Consider the following 19,862-nt stretch of genomic DNA (forward strand, 5'->3'; position numbering starts at 1 on the left):
ATGTGAGATGTATATCATGAAAATATCGTATCGAGAGATTTGGATATTATTACATATCGTAAGCTTTCCCATGATATAGCAATAAATATCGTACCATGAGGTTCATACTGTGACAATATTGTTATACCCCTAGTCTTGTAACTAAACCTCATTTGGTTTGTTAGACAGACCCTTCAGTGTAAACACTTCTGTTCCCTTTTGCTTGCTGATCTTGTGAGGAATGACAAATGTACGTGAATATGGATACAAATCAGATCAAGAACATCTGGACACACCTCAGTAGGAGTTGTCACCTTCTCAGTTTGAAATGTGTGTCCTCTGGTCTTATCAGGCTTTATAAACTTGGTGCTTTGTAACATTAGGGGTCAAATGGAGTAGGGACATACTGATGCGGAGGGGAGAATGTTGGTCTGTGGCCAGGGCAAGCCTAGACCCTGTCCAGACCTTGGACTGTATTCCAAAAAGTCATTGGGCTTCGCAAATAGATTCATTATTTATCATGAATAGATTTATAATTTTTTCCACAACAGAAACAAAACACAAGTCCAGGTATTTTTAGACGAGGAAATAACATTATAACATAGAATATATCACAAAACAGTATAAGGCCCTTTAACAACTTGAACTAAAATGCACTATTGCTTCACTCATCTGCGATCCAAGTGGACATGGGGTTTCTTGACCAAGATACTATAATCACATATGGTTCACTTTATGTATTCAAAATCTGCACAAACAACAAAGCACAGAATAATGATAACGTTAAAACCTCTAATGTTTATAGGAACATCACCAGCAAAGACAGAGTGCAAGATTGTTTCTTTGTCATTATTTTCAGGTCATTCTAAATCTTTTTAACTGCCGTGTTTGACAACATAATGTAGAAAATGTATTTCCACCTCTCTCCCATTTGTTTTCCAGCCCACCAGCCTGTCTGTCCTCATTACACTTTTATTCAAGGGAATTATTTATGAGTAAATCTGTTCAGTGCAATGGCTCATCTTGTTTTGCTTTGCCCAAATCCCATGACGGCTTCCTGCTGGGACTGTAGCTTTCTGTTGGGGTATTTTTTTAACTAAACTGCCCCAAAAATACAGAAATTCCTCTTCCGTTACAGAGATTATAATAATAGAATATCCACTGTCTCAACTCCCTGAAGTTATTAGACAGATTTTGGTGTTTTTGTTTACCTCAAAGTGTCTTTCATGTTGTCCGAGTGTAAGATGGAGGTGATGGAGGTTAATGATGAGACTGTGAGCGCCAGTCCCCAATGAGCACTAGCTCCAGATGTCTATAGCTCTGTGTTTGAGAAGGGTGGGTTCACAAGTTTACTGACGGTCCTCTGGGTAAATCCTGCAGCCAATCATGTCACAGATACAGCAGCAGTGAATGGCTCAAACAGAATGCCATAAGCCGTTTTCAAGCCACTGCTCTCCTGTCCTCACCGTGGAGCATGTAGGGACAAGGGAGGAGCTGAGGTAACGCTATGAAACAATGAGATGTTTTTCAGGTTTATGTACGATTGGGCTGAATTAAAGATGTGTTATTTTTCAGCTGCTGACAACTTTGTTTTTTTCTGCATTCTACATTCCAGGGTTGAATCAGGTGGAAGGTGGTGGACTGTTATAACAAGTCACAAAATCTAACAATATCAACTTTTAAGGTGGTGATTCAGATTTTATTATAGATTTCCTGTGTCTTGTACTCCAGACTCTGTAACTCCTAATTAACTAGGGATGTAACAATAACCAAAATATCGTAATATCGTATTGTCAAAAGTCTCACAATATATCGAATTACAAGTTCCTTTGCTTAAATGCATGGATTTATAGTAAGAATAGCTTATAAACATGGGGAACTTCATATCCCATGATTCATTTCAGTGTAAACAACATGAAGTTATATGTTTTTTACTTGAATTCTTGGGATTATGACAGAAATAATTCACACCAAAATCTTGTCAAGGTATTTTAAAAGTAAAAAAGTGTCCCATCTACAATTCTCTTCAAAATATCGCAATAAATATTGTACCATGAGATTCATATCGTGATAATATCGTAACGTGAGATTTGGATATCATTACATCCCTAGAATTCTTTGACACTTAGAGGTCAAAAAAATACAGTAAGTGTACGTGAATCATGGTGAAAAAAAGTCAAAATGGCTTTGTTAAACAACATATGGTCCCACCCCGCTGTCATTATTCATTCACTAAACACCCAGGGATGGTCAATTTCTGTAGTCAAATCAACTAATCTGCTAATCATCATACACCGTTTTCATACACGGGCAAGTGAAGTGTTTTGCCCAATATCACAAGTATGCTCTGTTAGAATGTGAATTCTTTTAGTCAAACAGGAGTGTTTGTTTATCTGTTTTACATGTTTGCCAGACAGTAAAGAAAGCTTACACTCAGTACTGTCAAACGCATTCTCCAGGACAACATCCCATGTGTGTAATAAGGTGCACGTTCCTTCATCACGATTTATGCTCTTTGGACCTCGATCTCAATGACCTCTCTGATCCAGCGCTGGTATTTGTTGCTTTCATGCTTTTCATGAGCCTGGCATTGTTCCAGTCCATGTCTTGTTTGTCTATTGGCCGTTACTTTTTCCAACTCTTTTTGATGTTCTTTTTTCTGTTCCATATGGTCTTGCTTCTTCCCCTACATATGTTTTGTTGCACAATAGACACGGTATCTCATGTATTACGAAGCATTTGGTGTCGCAATGCATTTGCGTTTAACAGAGGGGCAACTGAGATCCAAAAATGAGGTCCAAGGTGCATAAATCATGACAAGGGAGCATATACATTATCACACACAAGGGAGAGAGAAGGTGTCAAACAGTAGGGGGCGTAAGCTTCCCGGCTGTCTGGCAAAACCAAGTAAAGCAGCCTATTGTAGAAGACAGTCACTACACAAAAGACCTTTTTCACACTTGCTGAAAGTGCTGTAAACAGGTAAACATCACTTATGTTAATGCTTTTCTACAGCAAAATATCTATGGAAATGTCTTGCGTATTTTCCCCCAGCTTCATAAATCTACCCCATCACCAAATCGTCATCCAACACTGTCAACAAAGGACATATTCTGTCCATGAAGAATTTATCCACAACTATCAAGGTAATAAAGATGAAAACGTGAATGCAAACAACGACGACGCAATAGTGAACTACCCCTGAGAAAACTAATATTATGGTCACGAATAAAACAGAAGTAATACGTCATTCATTAAAGTAACTTGTGAACTCAGACTGATTCTCGAATTAAAATAAAAAATCGATTTCATGATGTAGACATTAGCAGAGAGAGATAGATTTAGGCAGGTCGAATGTTAGAGATGTCTGTCTCGGATTTAAACTGCACAAATCTCTCTGTCTATGCTAATATCTACATCATGAAATGGATTTTTAATTTTAATTGTAGAATCAGTCTGAGTTAACAAGTTTCTTATGTTTTATTCATGACCATAGTGTTAGTTTTGCTCAGGAGTGGTTCACTAATGCCTTAAAGTTTTGGTCTTTCTTACCTAGTTGTGGATAAATTCTTCAATATGTCCTTTGACCTTGTTGGATGAAGATTTGGTGATGGGGCAGATTTATGAAGCTGTGGGAAAATACACAAGACATTTCCACAGATATTTTGCAATAGAAAAGTATTAACGTAAGTGACTTTTACCCTACACCGCGGCACTTCCAGCCGTTGTGAAAAAGCTCTATCACGTGACACTACAGGAAGGCTCCAAGAAATAGCCAAAACATGTAAAGCAGATAAACAAATGCTCCTGTCTGACAAAAACAATCACTAATTCAAAGTTTAAAATTGAAGACAGAATGCTCAGTTGTGAGTGTGGATAGAATAAAATTTGTTCCTAACTTTGTGGCATTTTGTGAACAAGAACAAGAAGACCCTGGCTCCATTTCACAAGAGACAAATACAGACTCATTTCCCCAAAGAGACAGCAAAGTATTACCCCTGAACATCAGCGTTGTCAAGCACAGAGACATGCTGATTACACTGCAGCCATCCCTGTTTTTCCAGAACTGTTCAGAGAGAGTTTGGACTCCAATTACTGTGTCTTTTGAGGAGAGAGAAAACAGTCAAGGATTTTGTTTATGGCCGTCTAAAGTTGGCTCACGCTTGTACCTCATGCAATTGTTTTATATGAGCTGGAATCGAGCCAACGCTGGGCTAAATCAACAGTGTCTGTCAGCCAAAGAGAAGGGTCCAAGGAGAAGAACGTGCATAGAAGGAAAGAGGTAAAGTGATAGTTATAAAGAAAAACAGACTAGGAGAAAATGAGGAGTTGCGAGTGGGGGATGGGAGGCGCGCAAGTCCGGAGAGGGCTGGCTGGCTCTGTTGTGAAACTTGATCCAGGCAAAGCTGCTCTGACTCCACTGTTTTGCGGCTGTTAGTGTTTGGAGGAGGGCCCTTTGCGTGTCCCCTGAGCCCCACCCCTCAGCCCTGCTTGTTTTTCTGCTTTAGCCTTACCCGCGCTCTGCTGTTATCAAGGTGAGGTGTGCTAACAAGACAGACTGCTTGACTGCTGTCTGGCTCCGTGCCAACCTGCTCCGCTCCACTCAAAATGCACCCACTGAACTGGTCCACTTTTACAACCAGGAGGATTTTACCATGCCCTTTTTTTAACAGAACACATGTGGAAAAGTGGGCTTCTCTCATTATAGTGCACCTCAGGCTGTGTCAGTGTGCGCTGCTCCTCTGTGTCCTCAGGAAACCATGCTGACTACAAGTTTTTTATTCCTCTTGCCAATTAGTTCCCAACAATGACCCTAGTTGTTTATGTATTGTGTATTGAGTGACAACCCAAATCATAATTAGAGAACATTTGTGTCTTTTTCCGATGGTTCATGGATTTTTACACGCAGGGACAGGCAGACGCACGCTGGGTTCATGCTTCCAGGGTGCATCTTTTTAATTTGTATGGAGATGTAGAAAAAAAAAAAAAGTTGGGGGAACAATAGCCAGCAGGAGAAGTAAGAAGACAAGTTCAGCAGGTTCATGTGCTGCGCCGTGAGGGTTTAAATCCCTCCCCTTGACCACAGGATACTGCAGGGTTTGTGAGTCAGATGTCTGTTCTGTGTGTGCGTTTGTGTGTGTGTGTGTGTGTGTGTGTGTGTGTGTGTGTGTGTGTGTGTGTGTGTGTGTGTGTGTGTGTGTGTGTGTGTGTGTGTGTCACAGCTGTGCGGCTCCACTGAATAGCGCTCGACAAAGCCCCGCGCTCGGCTGGGCTGCTCCTGGTAAACAAAGCAAACTCGCAGAGCTGTGTGCGTGGAGATTGCCCAACCTCCCGTTAATAGAGAAAGTAAAGAAGGCAGGCGGTGCAGCACGAGACACCGAACATAGAGCATAAACAAAACAAGATGGCTGTCAGAAAGTTGTTTATTTGACATTAAGCATTAGCAGATTGATTCTTGGCCCCAGCTGTGACAGGAGCTCGGCAGGGGTCAGTGGGGGTCAGACTCAAGAGTCTGTTGCCAGAAGAGTTCAGCTGTCTCAAGTCACAGCGATAGCAGAAGTAGTAGTAGAGGGAGGGGGCAGGGAGAGTGCGCCCATGGCATGCCCGGCTGAAGCTCCATGACTTGGCCCCGCTCCTCGGGCCCCTCCCCTCTGCACACAGCAACGCGCAGCGCTGTTAGCTTAGCCGCCTGTTCGCATGACAGCAGAACACCAGATGTGTGCGCAAACAAGAGGAGAGAGTGTTCAAATTTGGCACTGGCAAAGACATACAGCTGTGACATTAGGATTTCTGTCCAAATGAGTTCAAGTGCTTTTACACGTTTATGCAAAGTGAACACATCAAATACAAAATGGTTAAGAAATAAACATAAAGAACATTTAAAAACACATTGTGGTGACATCCTATAGAAAATGATTGTTTGGGATGGTCAAGCCCTGGACCACATTTGCATTTTTTATTTTTTTATTTTTTTTTTAGCTGGATATGAGTTTGTGTGTAAACTGAAATCATTAAGACTGTTTTAGAGTATTTTTAGTCTGCTGAGGGGAGCTTAGTGTAGAGCTGCTGTTCCATCATAATGGGAGGAGCCAGCTAATCTGTTTAACATATCCCCACCAGGATCCCGGGGAGATGTTTGGGCATGTCCAAAACACAATGGAGCGGTAGAGTCCCACAATAACAATAGTGAAATATAAAGAACTGACTTTGGACTTTTTATAACTTTTACGTGTGCCAGGGATTTGTTATGTACAGATGTTGTAGGTATTACAGATCGCCAAAATAAAGGTATTAACTGAAGAAATAACTACCTGACAAAAATAGTAATTAAATATAGTTTAGTATAGTTTTCACTCAACTTTTCCCCCGTGCTTGGCTCCCCCCCCGTGAACCTGTGTGCTTTGCTGGCGGAGTGTTTTGGTGCTGTCACACAGAATGGAGTGGAGGGGTGAGAAGGGGAGGGAGCAGATGTTATCCTTATTGTTTGACTTGGCGATAAACCTTTCAGCTCAGACATGCGATTTGTAGCACAGAACATAACCATCAACAAAGCAAAGCCGTCTTTTGAGTCACGATGACAAATTTGAAGCAGATACACGAACAAGATGTTTGACAACGCGCTGGAGAATTCACTTGTTCAGATCATAGAGGATTAAAAGTGTGCACAGTATGGCAGACTATTGTTAAAGCTCCTATTATCTCAGACGCACACCTTGTTACATGCATGGGCTAAGCTCGCCATGGCAACATTGACAGAGGAGAGAATGGGAGGAGGGAAGCAACAATATGCTTTTTAAAAAGTTTTCTTGTCATGAAGACTCAAAAAGAAACAATTAAGACATCTTAAAATGAACTTTTCTGACCTTTTGCTGTGACTGGAAAGTACTCTATCAAACATATCTAATTTGCATTTATTGAATTTGCATTTTTATTGCAAAATTTTGACTATGAACAGTGTCACCGCTCCATAAACATGTAACTTGGCCTGATGGCATAACCTGCTTAATGCTAAAGGGTGGAACATTTCAGGCAATAAAATCTCTTTGAAAAAAGTGACATAGATTTAATTAGGGTGACCAGGTTTTCAAAATAAAAATAAAAACTAGGACACTGCTGGTTTGTGGTCTTTGGTAAATTTGGTGAAATTTGTGAAACAAGTGACTTATTAAGGAAAATTGTTCTGCACTCGACACTAATGTGAGTCAGTATAGTCACATTTTCTTTGTGTTTTGGTCATTTTTAAGCAGCTTTTCTGTATTTTACCCAAACAAAGGACACTTTATGCTTCTCTTTACTATCAGCAGGGATCAGATTGGTCAAAAATAGGGATACCTGGGACATTTCTTGTATAAAACTAAGACTGGTTTTGGATAAATCTGCTCAGACAGGGGACACAAGGTTCAAAAGTAGGACTGGCATAAGGATGCCTTGTCACCCTACCTTTGAGTAACTATGTAACTTGTTTATTTATTTAATAGCATTTACTTTTTTTATTTATTTAATTTTACTGTTAACCATTACAAATGTAATCATTTCTTTATTATTTTGTAGCTAGCAGTGTAAGCTGTAGTAGTGGGCTGCAGTGTTTTGATTGGCTTGGCAGACATAAACAGGCGCTGTAGTTGTGAGAGAGCCATGGGGCTGACCTCAGAGATAGACGCTCCTCTAATGGGTGTCTCTGTGAGCGGGCGGCCGGGTCTGGGAACACTGGAGCCATTGTTCTGAGCAGGGAAAGCCACTGCTCTCCCTGTTACACTCTGGAACTGAGTGCGGGCAGCCAGAGGAGGAAAGGGACATCCTCAGGGTTAAAAATAAGGCTTATATCAGCCAATGTAACACTGCAGCAGCCCTTTGAGCTGAACACATGTAGTTTGGCACAAAAGCCTTTCTCTTCTAAACTGTCACTGGGCTAAACTGGACAAGAACAGAACTATGTAGGCATAGTGGAGGCAGCACTTTATGCAAGACAACTTACTGAATCAAGAAGAGACACTTTGGCCATAATAGGTGTGGTGATAGTGTCACAATAGTTAAGGGGCGCACAGCGTTCCAGTGGTTGTTTAGCTTTGAAAAGGTCAACTACTTCTACTCAGTTGTGTAGGCCTACTGAATTAACTGTCAATAGTTCTTTCTTTTTTTTTTTCTATAGCATATATAAACATTATTATACTTGGATCGCTCACTTGGATTCAGTTCAGATTAAGAAGTAAAGTTTGGGTACCCAAAATCAGTCTTCCCAAATCTGAATGAGCATTCAGTGTTGTTGTATCCCTGAGCAAGATAAAAGTGGTTTATGTTTACACTGTTCTGGTCCTCAAGCGCAATATCCTGTCATAGAGCTGAGTGACCTCTTCACATTATGTTATCTATGGTTCAAGCTAACTTGTGTTGTGGTTAAATTGTGAAAGTAGTGATCTCAATGTATCATTTAAAGGTTACTTAATGCCACTTTTCTGGTAAAATGTTTCCATGGAGTTGTTATTCCTTTGCCACAAATATTCCACTATATCGCATTAATCTCCAGAGAGACAAGTTTGATGCTACCAAGTCAAGTTACAGCTTCATATTTGTGGGGAGGTGACCCAGCTCACAGTAAGAATGCAGGTTTTTTAAGGTGAATTTTACCAACAAAAACACTGGCACTTTTCAGGTTTGTGTTTCTAGTCTAGCACTACTTTTTGTAACATAACTTAAATAAACTGAAATATGTACATCCTTACATATAAGCTCAATGATGCCTTTCTACCAGTACAGCTATATGATCCTGATGTTGTATGTTGTGGCAGTTGTATAAATAGCTGTGTTAATTAGCTGTCATAAGCCTGGAGCTTTTTGGACTTGAACATTTAAGAGAGAGGATTACGAGCAATGTGCTCAACCGTTGTGCCCCGTCAGCTCTGTGTGTCTGGGGAAAGGGTCGTCTTCTCCACCACATCCTTTGTCATTGTGTACATGTTTCAGTCAGGGAGAGGGGGGAGAGGGGAGAGGAGAGAGGGGAGAGAGGAGAAAAGGGGGGGCTCCTGTCACCCGCAGCACACAAACAGGTGAGTCAGGTGTGGGCAGGACCTGCAACTGTACCCAGCAGCCAGCACAATGGAGGTGCCACGTGTCTGCCCTGAGGGGGGAGGGGCGGGCAGGTATGAGCAGGGTGGTTCTGAGTGATGTGTGCGGGACAGGGACATGTTTGAGTTTATACACATGAAATTTTAGGAGTGTCAGAGGCAGACACTCACTCCCATGCCTCCAGGGAGCGTAGGTTAGTCTGGTGAAATATGTTAGGACTAGAAGTAAAGGGCTGTATTACAGCTGGATAAGCTTGTGGAGTGAGAACAGTCTACAGTGGTTGAGGTACTGGCCTAATACATTAGTGGCTAATGCTCCCTCAAACACAAGCAGCACTCAGGAGTGAGAGCGGAGCATCAAATCCATTACTCTGCCCTTGTCTGAGAGCAGGTACAGCTTCTCATTGGCCCAGTGAACAGAAGGGAGTGGTACTGGTCTTCATGTAACATCCATAAATGAAAAAGGCCTGGCTCATGGATTATGTCAGGTGGTGTACTGGTGTTACAGTGCTTAAAAACAGTCAGGAAACATGACACCTTCAATAAAGTTTTATTGAAAAAAAGTACCAATAAACAACAAGAAATCCTGAAAAAAGATTTGTAGAGCAAAGCTCCGTATGTACAGCATATTGCACTACATTACAAATTGTCTTCCATATAATATTAACAACCAAAATATATAAAAACACAAAAATGAGTGCACAGTAGAGTCTCGAAAACACACAGTCAATGTTTACAAAAATGCTACATGTTCGCTGGGTCTCATTTCTTGGTATACAGAGAGTGTGTGATAATCAAGACTGTAGAACTGAGCAGTTAAAGGCATATTCCCGTGTTCACTGTTTCAACCAGTTCACTGTGACCACAAGAGTAAAGGGTGAAAACCACATGGTGATGTGCAGGGAATGTGTGTGAGTTACTATACTCAATGCCCTTGGTCACATGGCCTTTGTACAAGCTTGAACTGTCTATAAAAACAGACCATTTTATGAAAATACATGTTTAAACATTAAGAAAGACCATGAAGAAGAAATGTTATTGTTTAAAAAATCTAATTTAAAACCTTCCTCAAAAATGCATATAAATTGGACTACAAAATTCAAGACACTGACGGTTTCCATAAATACATGTCCCGGTCAGGGATGGCTGTTCTTAGGGCAGTATGGGAACGTCACTACAGAATACACAGGGCACCATGTGGTGTGTTCCCTTTAAATCAATCAAACAGGCCCAGTCTCTCAGGTCAATGCACAATATATACCACTGACATGTGGCACCGAGCCTAAAGAAAACAACCCAGAGTATATACTATACATTAACACAACACATATGGACCCATGGGATCTACAAACCATACTTTCCAGTGCATGTTGATTACAACACAAGGTTCAAACTCAAATAACACCATAGGATTCAATGTTTAAAGTCTCTGAAGGCAACCTTTCATGGTTTAACGGTCATCATCATGTCCCCATTACAACTACTGTGTCTTTAAAAAGGCAAGATTGCATGAAACTGCATCAAAACTACTGCTTTCCTATACCACAAACTAAATGTTTGCATTGGTTGGGTCAAAAAGTATAAACTCCTGCATATACAGTCACCCTGAAGCCCAAAGGTCTCATCTGTGGTGCTTCTATTGGTTTTCAAGTATCACACAAACTACGGAGCGGACTCCCACTACTGTCTGCTAACAGTCGCCCAATAAGCACTGCGTCCATGGCACTCTATTGCTCTCGTTCAAAGCCGTGAAGCTCAGTCAGAGGTAGAACAATTTGGCGTCACTATTACTGAAAATGACTGTTTGTTGTCGTTACTGTTTGTTGGTGTAGTGGGGTTAAACTGTGGGCAGGATATGAGTAAGACGGAGAGGAGTGGGCCAGAGGGTGTCAGACACAACGCTGGCCTCCACACAACCAGCTAAGACCAAGACACAGAAGAATTGCACACACAAGTATACAGTAGAGAGAAACAGGCCGATATACAAAATAAATACACCAAAATAAGTTAGACAAGAGAAAAAAGTAATCCAACATAAAGAATGATCTCAGAAGAAGTGGAGAGGAGGCTGCGGTGAGGGGAGGGGCTTCCTGGACTGGCTCAGCGTTCAGGATCTGCAGGAAACTATAACCACAACCGTATCATTCAGTGCACCTCACACCTCCCCTCCCCCACACGCTCCGAAGGCCCCCCCCAGCCCTCCACAGCCCTCCCCCTCCCCTCCCCCTCAATATGGACTGGGAACGACTGCTCTTCCTCCTCACTCACTCACTATACGCTTACAAGCAGAGAGAAATGCGAGGAATGGTGCTACTGTTAGACCTAACTTCATAGTGTCGAACGCCAATCAAACATTTTTTCATCTAACACAAACCAGGAAGTAACCCAGGTGTGCTGTTAGCATGCTAGTTGTTATTAGAAGTTGCATGCTGCCAACTCTGGCCTCTGAAAGTTGTGAAATCTGCTTATATCGCTGTGAATAATTAGGATGCTGGAATGCGTTAAGAAAGTGAGGAATAAGTTTGGACTGCTGCAACCAGAGTTTGTTTTTTATGTTTTTAGACAGTAAAAATCCATTACAGCACCTTTAAGGCAAACATTTCTCTGCTTGCATGCAAACAGTGAATGCTTCTCAAGGATTCTCAGTAGCTGCAAAATCTGTCCCTGAGATAGCCTGTCTTTCAAGAGGAAAAAAAAATCCTTGTTACGCAGTGATAACCATGACACTATATTGGAGCAAATGAAGAGCCCTGATATGTTCTGCTCCATGGGTCCACAAGTTGGCCGGGCAATGATAAAATATACAGTATTTTCAACAGTGTCCTTAACATTAATATAATAATCTAATAGTCTATGGTGATTGTAATACCCAAATCCGATCTGAGCACCATAAACAAAGCAAATCCCAAATGATTCAAATGTAAAGTTGGTGGTTACAAAACAGTAGCCTGAGGGAAGTTCACATGTTGCTATCCGTTTGGTGTTCAGACATCGCCAGAAGACATACCCAGAAATATTGAGGCTCTGAAATGTGTTAAAAAGATATAAGACTTATATAAGAACTGCTACCTTCATAATGACAGAGGTACGCTGGGTAACAATCTGTTTTGAAGGATGTGTAGTAGTATAGTGCAAAAACAGTGGATCCAGTGCTCCACTCAAAGGGCATGAAAATCTGAGAACAATCGTAAAAAACACAAGAGACAATACAGCCTACACTGGTCCGACGTTATTATCCGAGATGGTAACATTTTCGCAGATTTAGCCTTGTGTAATTTTGTGAAAAGCTTCTTTGTGCTTCTAGTTTCAGTCAAAAAATTTTGTGCCCAATCGACTCACAGAAAAGGCTGTTTGCTGATAAGGATTTGTAACACTGACAATATTAGCCACTTGACTGTACAGCTGCACTTACCAGGCTTGTTTAACCAGTAAGCGATGCTCACGCTGACTCCACCCCGATACTCTAGCACATGACTAAGTGGAAGGCCAATGTCCATGTATTTATATGGCATGTTGACTTTTTTTAAAGGCATAATACACGTCTCTCTGCTCCCAGTGTTTTTGAATGTTAAAAATACCAAGAAAATGTTAAAATAAAGAAATCTTACAAAATTAACAACACAAAAATTAACAGATGAATGGTTGAGGTGCAAAATGCTTTGTTCGGAGTCTTTGGAAAAATGAGTAAATCAACTCGACTGGTTACCCGGACGACTTCACAACCGAAAACTTTCTTCTTGATTTTTGCTCAATACTCTTTCTGGCAGAAGACATTGAATTATAAGGCATTCCCAGGGTCTGCAGAGGATACGTGTTGAAGTGCAAAAAGATCATTCAGTACTATACAAAACTTCTACACAACATGTATACCAAAATATTGACATTGTCCTGTGGGGAATCTCAGAACATCATGGCATCGCCTTGGAAAGACAAAAAAAGTATAAAAATTGGTTGTCTCCGTCCCGCGGTGACCTTCTCTTTTCGTTTCCTCTCCAAAACAAACCCGTGTTGGATAAGACAGTGCCATTAGGAGTCCAGTTCCTCGTATGGGACAGAGAGGAGGGGGCAGTCTCACCTCTGCCCCGCTGCCGCTCGTCCTCCGCGGTCGAACAGGAGGCTGAGCAGAGCTGCAGCCAGGCGCCACCACACTGGGCCCTGGTTCCTTTGGTTTTGGTGATACTACAAAACAAAAAAATACAAGTTTGTAAACATTAATTAGTCCAGAAATCATGCTTGTGCTGTGTAGAATGCAAGATATAGTTTCTGTGTTACATATATACGTTTGTAATAGCATTTACTCTGTTTGACAATGCGTTCTGAAAATGAATAAAATTAATATGAATTATGAGAATTTTTTATATATTTGCAGGTCACCCTTGATTCACAGAGGCAGGAAAACAGAACTAGACAGCGGAACATGGCTAGTGTTTTGTCAACAGTCTGTCCAGTCGTTGACAATACTTATTAGAAAGGCCTAGTGTCCAAGCACAATGTGGGCTTCCCTTCAGACATCCCCGGCTATAAACACACTCATCACTGGGTCACACTTGAGCTGATGTTTCTGGCAGTGAGCAGCAGTCGCTCAGGAGGCACTCTCAGCCAGGTTTGTGAGCCAATTGGGTTGTGTGTGATTAGAGGGATAATACTATCAGTGCACTGGAGAAGTGAAGATAAGATAATTGGTCCAAATGGGATTAGAGAGCTCTTCACCAGAGGCATGGACTGTGTGTATCACAAGTACAGTAGTAGCTTGCGTGCAGACGAAAGACAGACTCCATCCTGTCCCATAACACTGGATTTATTTTCAGACTATATCAACTAGAAGAAAAACACAAGTATGGAGTCAGGCAAGGTCATGACCCCTTCTTGACCTCCAATTGTTTAGTGAAGGTCCCTGGGTTTAGATACAGCATGTGTCTGTTAAGGTGTCCTGGCATTGACCTAGTAACTGTGATAAGCCGTAGTCTCCCTTATAAACTGTGTTGACATTTGCACCCTGTTGCATAAGCGTAGATGCTTTTGTTTGTGTGTCTTTTCTCACTGAACTGGGAGAGTAAAGTACAATCGAGATGTAAACAAACCCTAGCCTAAGGTTGGATAAGATGGTGAATCAGTTATTATCAAAGTGACTTGAGGAGATATGAAAAATGTGCATGTTCAAACCTATGTCATGGAGTAGTGGAGCTTCAACAGAGCAGCAGAGCGGCTCTGAGTGAGAGGCACATTTTATGAAGCATGTGTTTTTACTATAAGGGTGTAACTGTTATTAATCTGCATAATCTGCATAAGCAGAAACTGTGCTTTGTGGCATTGACCTTAAGGCCTCAACTCTGTCAGGCCCAGAGAGCATCATCAGCACAAACAAAGACAGAGTCATATTAAGAAATGTGTGAAGAACTTTCACAACAAGTCACGAGTCCCTCCAGCAGCTGTCAGAAAAAGTCTATATTTAGCCCCTGATAAAGCAGCAGAGCCAGCGCAGATGCTCCTGTCGTCACAGTGACACTGGCCTGGTGTGCTTTATCACTATCCATGCGTCTGTCTGTCAGGGTGCCCAGAAGCACAGCCTTATCAGTCAGGACAAACAGAGCAGCTAACCTCTGCAGCAGACACTGGGTTAGTCACTTCAGGGAGGAGCCACAGCCAAATACAAACACAGGCTTATCTGATGTAAGAAACACACGCACTGCACACTAGTGTAGCACTAAGGCTGAGCACCATCTACACTGTACCTGATTAAACAGTCATGCTCCTAATGCTCAGCTGTTTCTAAGAGCAGGTTTAGGGGCTGAAGAGAGAGAGCCCTGCCCTCAGGCCAACAGCGCAGAGATAAAGCTCCGCACACACATTTATACACAGTGATATTCAAGACAGCTTTCAACACCTCCTATCCAAAGCATCAGAGTTCGTCCCTTAAAAAAACACTGATGAAACCCAACTCTGGAGCGGCCCTGCGCAGCAGTCTTCCTGCCATTGTGACTGTCATTACTGGCCTGGCTCAAATGGCTGGGCCTTCCTCTGGGGGAACTTAGTCCCCTCTAGCTCTTTCTGACGAGGAGCAATTTATCTGTCAGCATCCTCCAACTCTGCTCTGCTACTTAATCCCTGCTTTAGCCAAGGGCCACGGGCCTCATGAAGAACACTCAAAGGCACAGTGCTCCCAAATCTATCAAGAAAAGAGCCGAGCAAAGCACTCCGAGGGCTCAGGGACAAGTGCTTCTGCTGAATATGGGCAATCAGCCTGTGACAGAAGAGACCAACGCTAACACTGGCACACAGAAGACCCACAACAGTGGAGCAAGAAAATAACTACAGCTGCTCAAACACAACATTTGCACAGCATGGAAATATGGCTGAAAAGATTATTCAAGAGACATTATCTGTCTTCAAAAGTCACCTCCGTATGACATCACAGAGCCTGAGCAGGCAACCACGCTGTCCTGTGTGAAATTTACTCAAGCAGCACCGGCCCACAGACCACTTCCTCCTCCCACAGCAACCCCTGTGAGCAGGACGTCAACACAGCCCAGACACACAACAAGTCTCCGACCGGCAGTCTGACTCTGTCTGCTTGTCTCATGTCTAATGTCTAATGCTGGTGTCACAACACATGAGTCATATTGCTGTGTGCAGCCTGCATATAGAAGAGTCTGATAAGTGCAGCAATCAGGAGTCTGTGTGTCTCTACAGGTTCTGTCCACAGACCAGCTCCATGCTGTACTAATACTGTTTGGATGTATTTCAGTCATATGTAGTGTAAGTAGTGTGTATAATGGCCTGTTGTTTGTCTCTGACTGATGAGAGACTCCCTGGAACTACAGCTGTTCCCTCAGGGCTCACGCACTCAGCTTCGGGTTACAACACGTACACCTTCTCCCGCCACTTCTGCTTTCTCCTGCGTCTAACACTAAAACGACCAGTGTAATGTTCATCGTGCAACAGGTTTAATCAAGAAAAACTAAACACAAAGCAGGAACAGCTCTAGTGTTTTGTTCAAGGCCAAGCATCCTCCCAAAGTCCTGCCTAGGGAAACAGGAGAGAAGAGAGAGAAATAAACAGGAAGAGCAGGCAGGGGGAGGGGGGTCGAGCTGGCAAAGGGTGGGGGAAGGGCCGTCCTGATTCAGTTTGTCAGAGGCAGAGGGGGCTGATGCAGGGATAAAGTTGTACACATGCACAACCTCACCCAAACAAACAGGCAAGTACAACGCACTACAACAAATGAAGTCTGCTGTACTGTGGGTTTAACGGTTGTGGTAGTGGTTCACATGGTCATGGGTAACTTACATTAAAACTAACTTACTTAAAACACATACCATATTTCTGTACTTGAACCTATATAGTATATATAGTTTATTATATTATTTAGTATATAGTTTTAAAAAAGATGAAAAGAAACAAAACAAAGAGATTTGACTTTTTGGCTCAACATTAAACTTTAAGTTTGTTCAAATCTCCATGTGATGCCAGTGCTGTCTCACCCGTTGTAAGTGATCCCGGTGGAATTGGTCTCCTATGAGCTGCAGTTTGTGGCCAATGCAGGCCTCCATGCTGCGCGCTGCCACAGGCTGTCTGGGGAGTGGCTCCCTCCCGTTCTGCATCTCTCTCTCTTGTAGTGATCCACTTGCCTCCTGATCTTCACCAAGTTCAAAATGTGCCGGGAAGTGCAATCGAAAACCTGCGTTGCCTGTTAAGTGACATATATATCATGCAGCCATAAATGCCTAGATGATACATCTTTACTGTCCCAACAATGCATTTTGTTTTATTTTATAGACTTCTTAACATGTTCCTTTGTAGTTTGGACCCTGCTCTACAAGTCATACATTTGTAAATGGACAGAGTGGGACAGTGGTATCTTTTATCCAGTTGGTGATGTGTTTCAGGTGAGCACTACTGTCACCTCCCATGAGTCATAGTGCCAGGCTGGCGCCCTTTGAATGGCAAAGCAGCTGGGCACACTCTATGTGGACCATAAAAACTCGACTATCAGGCGCCAAGGCCTGATCAGACTAACAACACAGATACACTTTTCTCACACTATCTCACTTTAGAGAAGCACGCTTCTGTTTTATAACTAGTAGTCACGCACAAAGCCATGTTCCCTTTACCTGCTCTGAGCAAACATGTGAGTGAGAGCGTACCGTAAAAAAGTGGTCTAGGCTCCTCTGCCACTCCACAGGGAAGCATGCCTTTGTTGGGGGCCAGGGCAGGGCCGGGTGTCTGCGTGGCCCGGTCTTCACACTTTATCTGCCTGAACGTGGTGTGCCAGCAGTGCAGGTCTGGCTCAAACACATCATCCTCCTCATCCTCCATGCGGGGTCGCTGTGCGCTGAGTGGCCTTGTATAAACAGATGAAAAAAGTTATGTAGCTGCTAATGATGCATCTGTTAAAATGTCCTTCACAGGAGTCAATGAAATGAGCTCACAAACATTTATCATAAATTCATTCTCTTGTTTCTGATTATAGACAACCTGTCTGCTTCATAATGAGTGCCCTTGAATCAATAAAACCTCACTGGTCACATTGGTGGGGGAAAATGAGCAGATGGTCGGCCCTCACGAGTCTGTGGCGAGTCCACAGTGAATTGAGTTAAATGGATGTGTGCATCTCAGTGATGAAACCGCACTGTTGTCTGTGGTCAGGCACCGGAGAAGGTTTGGCTCACTGGGTCAAATCAGAGACGGACTCTTTGCTATTGAAGCAGCAATCTGGCCATGAGCCAACATCGTATGTGATGAATCAAATTTTTGTATGCAAATGTCAGAACTGACTATGAGAATAAAATCACCTGACAGTTTCAAAAGGCAGCATCACGACTGTGTGGTAAGAGTCGAGGATAAACTTCCCCCAACCTGAACTCTCTTGCAAGGTTACAGGATTTATCAAAATAAGGACAGTATGGAAGATTCCCCAGCAACTGAGCCCCACGTTGCCATTGAATTGTAATATAGGGTTACCACTAGCAGCAAAGTTAAAGTGCGGGCTTGAGCCAAAGGGTAATGACAGTGTGTGAGGAGTTACTCTCCCTGGCTCGGTCTGTCAGGCTGCCAGCACAGTTTTCATTTGTTCACCCAGCCTAAGCAGAGACCACTAGCATGCCCAGAACTCACGCTACAGTCTGTGCCCTCAATAAACCATACAACCAAAACCACTTCATGCTTTGTTTTGACAAACACAGAGTCAGAACATGGAAGACCCGCGAAAATAGAACATACACAATTTTCAGATAGGACTGTCCAGTACGCAGTCTGCTGTCCCACAGTGTTTGTCAGACAGTGGCTCCCCCTGCTGCAAACAAAAATAACCCCAACAAAAGAGGAGGGGTGAAACATATCACTACTTATATCATATATCACTAAACAATTGCATAAAGCGACATGTTAAATCCGCGCTACAAAAAAAACAAACAACAACAATAAAACAACAACAACACCAAAATGACCTTTGCCTATTGTTACCCTACAAGCATTTTACACCAATGTAATGGCGTTAGAACAAAGAGTTTGATAATAACAATTGTTTAATTTAACACACACGGTGTAAAGTGTGAAGCAGATGTGCGTGACAAGTGTGCGTGACAGCGTGTTTGTTGTTAAGCGCTGTTAAGAGCGCGTAACAAGTGCAGCAACGAGTCATTCACGCACCGGTCTGTAAACAGCGATGCCGGTAGTTTCCTACTCCAAGAATTCAATGTAAGGTATACACATCCATGTTTTTTGTTAAGATATGTTTTTGTTTGTTTGTTTTATTTTGTTTTTTGTTACAAGAGGCAGTAAAACACACGAATGTTTGTCATACGCCGATACGGACTTTAGCTACAACTATCAAGAAAATGTGTCTGATTTTATATAAACAAACAGAGAAAATATAAGTAGGCCAATTTAACTTACCACAAATAAAGGCTTTCTTTTAACAGCTTTAGTCAGAAAAATGGGATTGAGTTCATATCCTTGAGCATCAAAAAGTTTAGTCCGAATCACCCCCACGACAACTTCATTCTGTGAGGAGAAAGGCAAGCGGCTGATTTCATTTCGCCGACGTCAGCTCCAGAGTGACTCCGCCGCCAGGGCGGGGCTAAACTTTAGTAAATAAAGCCCAGTTAAAGACAAGACATTTTCTATCGGCCAACTCTCCTCTGTGGCAGCGAACAGCAGCTTTATCTCCTTAAGGCTCATTTACATACGGCCGCGGGAACCAATCAGAGGCTTTGTTTTGATCCCGCCTTCTCGACACACTTTTCACGCACGTGGACGGGAAATTCCCCGTAGCACGAGCTTTACAACCGCGGAAGTAGACTACTACAGTACAGCCCGAGCGCTACTGTGTAGTACTGTCACTGTCACAGTACTGTACCCAAGCCTGGATACACACGAGCGACGCTTCAGCACATGTGACAACGAGTCATCTTAAAGCCTCAAAAGATCAGACTGACCCGGACATCAGTCCTGTGAGAGACATCAGCAGTCACGAGACTACTGTTCGCTACATAAATTCACACTCAAATCACTTACCTTTTTTTTTTTTTTTTTTTACCCAAAGGTCAAAATAACACCATTGTGAATATTTTACAATTAAAAGAGAAAAAGATTTGACCAATCACAATATGGACCTCACGTTATATGAAACACATCATCCACCTTACCTTACACAGACTGGTCATAGGCTATTTGTAACAAATTCATGAGAATAATGTGTAGAACTGAAAAGTGCTAAAATTTTCACCTCTGCCATGCTATCATCTACTAATAGCAATTTTGGCAAAAGCCTCAGACTTGGCGTCCTTTTAGACACCAAAGTTTATAGACCTAAAATCGGATTAA

The 19,862-nt window shown here is 42.4% G+C and overlaps 1 protein-coding gene across 2 annotated transcripts; it reads right to left on the reverse strand.

Annotated features, from left to right (window-relative positions):
• Positions 1–9,575: 9,575 nt before the first annotated feature.
• On the reverse strand, positions 9,576–19,185 carry LOC110155669 (bcl-2-modifying factor). 2 transcript variants are annotated; one of them, XM_055158546.1, is made up of 5 exons: positions 18,933–19,185; positions 18,258–18,330; positions 17,183–17,379; positions 16,520–16,725; positions 9,576–13,220 (listed from the first exon to the last, which is right to left on the reverse strand). In XM_055158546.1, exons 3-5 carry the CDS (start codon positions 17,352–17,354, stop codon positions 13,113–13,115), a joined length of 486 nt encoding a protein of 161 aa, XP_055014521.1. In that variant the 5' UTR covers positions 17,355–17,379; positions 18,258–18,330; positions 18,933–19,185; the 3' UTR covers positions 9,576–13,112. The 2 variants fall into 2 exon arrangements, with proteins under 2 accessions (XP_055014521.1, XP_020775478.1); XM_020919819.2 differs by lacking the exon at positions 18,258–18,330.
• Positions 19,186–19,862: the final 677 nt, after the last annotated feature.

The sequence above is a fragment of the Boleophthalmus pectinirostris genome, unplaced genomic scaffold (genome assembly GCF_026225935.1).
Source record: "Boleophthalmus pectinirostris isolate CB_2022bp ecotype Guang Dong unplaced genomic scaffold, ASM2622593v1 HiC_scaffold_10, whole genome shotgun sequence".
Classification (NCBI taxonomy): domain Eukaryota; kingdom Metazoa; phylum Chordata; class Actinopteri; order Gobiiformes; family Gobiidae; genus Boleophthalmus; species Boleophthalmus pectinirostris.